This window comes from Phaseolus vulgaris, chromosome 9 (genome assembly GCF_000499845.2).
Source record: "Phaseolus vulgaris cultivar G19833 chromosome 9, P. vulgaris v2.0, whole genome shotgun sequence".
Classification (NCBI taxonomy): domain Eukaryota; kingdom Viridiplantae; phylum Streptophyta; class Magnoliopsida; order Fabales; family Fabaceae; genus Phaseolus; species Phaseolus vulgaris.
This window is the reverse complement of record NC_023751.2, coordinates 16,489,650-16,493,310: the sequence shown is the minus strand read 5'-3', so window position 1 is coordinate 16,493,310 and position 3,661 is coordinate 16,489,650. Positions and strand designations below refer to the sequence as shown.

General features: G+C 25.0%; 1 protein-coding gene across 1 annotated transcript; it reads left to right on the top strand.

Moving 5' to 3' along the window:
* The first annotated feature begins 2,214 nt into the window (after nt 1-2,214).
* Nucleotides 2,215-3,275, top strand: LOC137822266 (uncharacterized). The gene is made up of 2 exons (XM_068627154.1): nt 2,215-2,830; nt 3,247-3,275. Exons 1-2 carry the CDS (start codon nt 2,215-2,217, stop codon nt 3,273-3,275), a joined length of 645 nt encoding a protein of 214 aa, XP_068483255.1.
* The last annotated feature ends 386 nt before the right edge of the window (nt 3,276-3,661 follow it).

Here is a 3,661-nt window from a genome sequence, read left to right as displayed (position 1 = left end):
AGGCAATGAAATTTATGAAACTTAAATTGAATAGTCTTTTTCTTATAGTTTTTTTCCTTTTCTTTCAAATATCTACTTCATTATTTTTCTCTTCAAACGTATGTATTTAGTTTTTTAACTTATTGGAAGTAAAATATAACTTATATGTTTTATTAATTTTTAATTTAATTTTTTATTAATAATATATACTAATTTAAATATTTTTTTAAATTATATATAATTTAGTTAATATAATAATTAATTATTTTTAATATCTAAAATTGATTTTTTTTAGTAATTTTCTTTTGAATATATCATCATATTTCGATTTATTAATTTGGAAAAAAATATTAACTTTTAATGAATTAAGAAAAAACACATTTTTTCCATATGTATATTCACATTTTTATTATATTAATATATATTTTTATTTTTATCATGTTTACATATAATTAATTGAAAAATAAAATAATACAATTTAATATATACAATTTTATAAAAATAATTAAATAATTTCAAAATAAAGATAAATTATTTATTTTATTAAATAAATAAATAATTTATTTCTTGTTTATTAAAAAGTAAAATTGTCTTATTACAAAATAACGTAAAAGAAAGTGACTGTATCTTTTTATATAAAAAGTATAATATTGCATTTAATATTTATTGGTAGCTTGACCATGTCACTTCATATAATCCGCAGTGAATATTAAATTTAATACAAACGTGAAAACATACGTGGCATCTACTAAATGTATTAAATAACTGTTTTAATACATATTTATTATTACAAATAAATGTTTAAGTTCTTTAAATATTCACATAGTAATCAAAATGAAACCTCATTCTTATTTCAGACAACTAATTCTTTATTTATTTTTTTATTGATTACTTCAACCTTTTTTATTATTTTATTGTTATGTTTCTATTGTTTTTACAAACGTGATGCAGTAACATCTTTAAATATAACATTAAATAACATACGAACATATCAATTTATATTCATATTATTTACAAAATCTTTTAGATATTATATTTAAAATCAAAGGAAGGTTTTCTAAAACATTTTAGAGACATAAATATTTAAACAATCCTTAAAAAAATTAAATGTTCGATATTGTATCAATTATTTGCTCCTGTACGCTAAAAGATAATATAAATCACACATGTTAAATAAATTATATACAAAATAAATAATTATTTAAATACATTTCATCATTAATATTTATGAAACTCTTTCCATCAATTAAAAAAATTCATATAGATTATATTGTCTTTTAATATATATGTGAAAAATGTTAATTTATTTTTGTTAGTTTATTCTATGGATTATATTTTTTTAATATTATTCTATCTACTGTATTATTTTTTAATATATTTTGGTTATTGCTAACACGTAAAGAATTTGTTCATATACTTACGTTTTAAAAAAAAATTGAAAAAATATTATATTGTACCATTTTTTTACTTTAAACAATAATTAAAAATATATTGTCTAAAATTTAAAAATGTGGCATAAATGATTGACTGTGATTTTTCAAGAGTAAAGCATGTAATATAGGGAGTTGCTTAAAGACAATTATATGATCACGTGATTTTACAAAAAAATTGTTATTTTAGATCGATATAATAATTCATGTTTTACTACCAATCTTACACCATTTAAACGACAACGAATAACTATTGTGTTTATGTATAGACTGTAATCTTTTAAGTTGTAAATTTTTAACACTTGTAATTGCATTTATATAATTTTAAGTAACACTTTTACAAATATAATTTATTATTTTGAATTTACATATTACATAACAATTATAATAAAATCAGGTGAGTAATGTAACAATTAAAAGATATATATAGTTAGTTTTTTTTATATTTCTTTACTCTTCTTACCATTTTATTTTCTTTTTCTAAAGTTATATCTTTCCATTTGTAACATCCCTAAATTTATATATATATATATATAATAAGCAATATCTAGATAACATATGAATATATACAATTATCTCATAATTGTATCTAAAAAAGATATCTCCTTTCATAGGGATTTTAATATATACACAAAAGCTTTAAAACAAAACAAAGCACTCAAATTAAAAGCATATCCTCCTCTAGATGCTCACTGATGAGCTTTATTACATGCAACTTCATTTGCTCCTGTGTAATTACACGAGCATAGGATTACCTGATATGGTCCAACAAACTTATAATAATAGTTATCATGCCATTAATGGGATGACACCATATGAAGCTCTATATGGGAGGAAGTACAGAACTCCTTTATGTTGGTATCAAGATGGTGAAACAGTTTTGGTTGGGCCAGAGTTAATTCAACAGACCACTAAGAAAGTGAAGCAGATACAAGAAAGAATGAAAGCTTATGAAAGTAGACAAAAATCCTATGCAGATAAGAGGAGAAAACCTTTGGAGTTTGCAACTGAAGACCATGTGTTCATGAGAGTAACACCAACCAAGGGTGTAGGACGAGTTATTAAATTGGGGAAGTTATCTCCTGAGTTTGTTGAACCATATCAGATCCTAAGGAGGATAGGTCCTGTGGCTTATGAGATTGCTATACCTTCTCAATTAGCAAACCTGCATAATGTCTTTCATGTTTCACAACTAAGAAAGTATATCCCAAACCCTAGTCACGTGTTGGAAGTGGATAATGTGCAAATCAAGGATAACTTATCTTTTGAAGCAAAACCAGTTAGGATTGAAGATCATCAGAGTAAACAACTCAAAGGAAAGACTATCAATACGGTGAAGGTGGTGTGGGATGATAAATTTGGTGATTCAACTTGGGAATTAGAAGAAACCATTAGAGAAACCTATCCCTATCTCTTTTTTGGTAAGTCAATTTTCGGAGACGGAAATTTTTCTTGTTGGGGAGAATGTAAAGATCTAGAAAATTACCTTAGAGTAGAAGTGGTATATTTTAAATGACACCTGATATTTTATTATTAAAAATGAAAAGAACATATAAATAGAAAATCCAGTTATTCAGGTTTCATTTCAAAAGAACCATCATCTCTCTAGAAGTTCCTTTTTTCCTTTCCTATCCCTTCTCTCTAAGATTTTAACCTCTTCACTCATCAATTTGATGACCAAAGTCCGTCATTAGACTCCTGGTAGCGAGATCTACAAGAATGCTCGATCAGAATCTCTGATAGAGTAAGTTCAATTTTTCTCTTCTCTTTGAGTCAAATTTTGAACTTATAGATCTGTTTCAATCTAAGTTTACGCATGTGACCCTTTTTGCTTTAGGATTAGTCTTTGTTAGCTCAGAGTCATAGTGAGATAGTTAGATTTTTTATCAGGACTTTGTGGTGCAGGTTAATCTACTCTTAAAGTTTTTGGTAGGTTTGGAGCTTAGTGAGCATCTGCTCAAGTAAAGGTAATGGAAGCTAGCCTTAATTTCCAATAAAACACTAGGCTAGAAGATTTGGATGTGAGGGTGACTTGATCACCAGTCTCAAACTTTCTTGCAGAATTGTTTGTTTTAAGTATATTAGAAATTGATTGAGATTTGAATGTGAAATTTGATACATGGTAGATGTTATAAAATTATATTGCTGATTTGAATAAGTAAATGAATGTATTTAAATAGTTTGATGAATCACTTAAAGGATAATGTTGTTGAGTATTGGTTGTTTGAGGTTGATTTAGAGTAATTATTCAA

Bases quoted from the DNA above. Each gene is read 5' to 3' on its own strand.
- LOC137822266 (XM_068627154.1), top strand. From the start codon at position 2,215: ATGACACCATATGAAGCTCTATATGGGAGGAAGTACAGAACTCCTTTA. The intron at 2,831-3,246 runs GTAAGTCAATTT...TTTTTGCTTTAG, and splicing joins CTATCCCTATCTCTTTTTTG to GATTAGTCTTTGTTAGCTCA.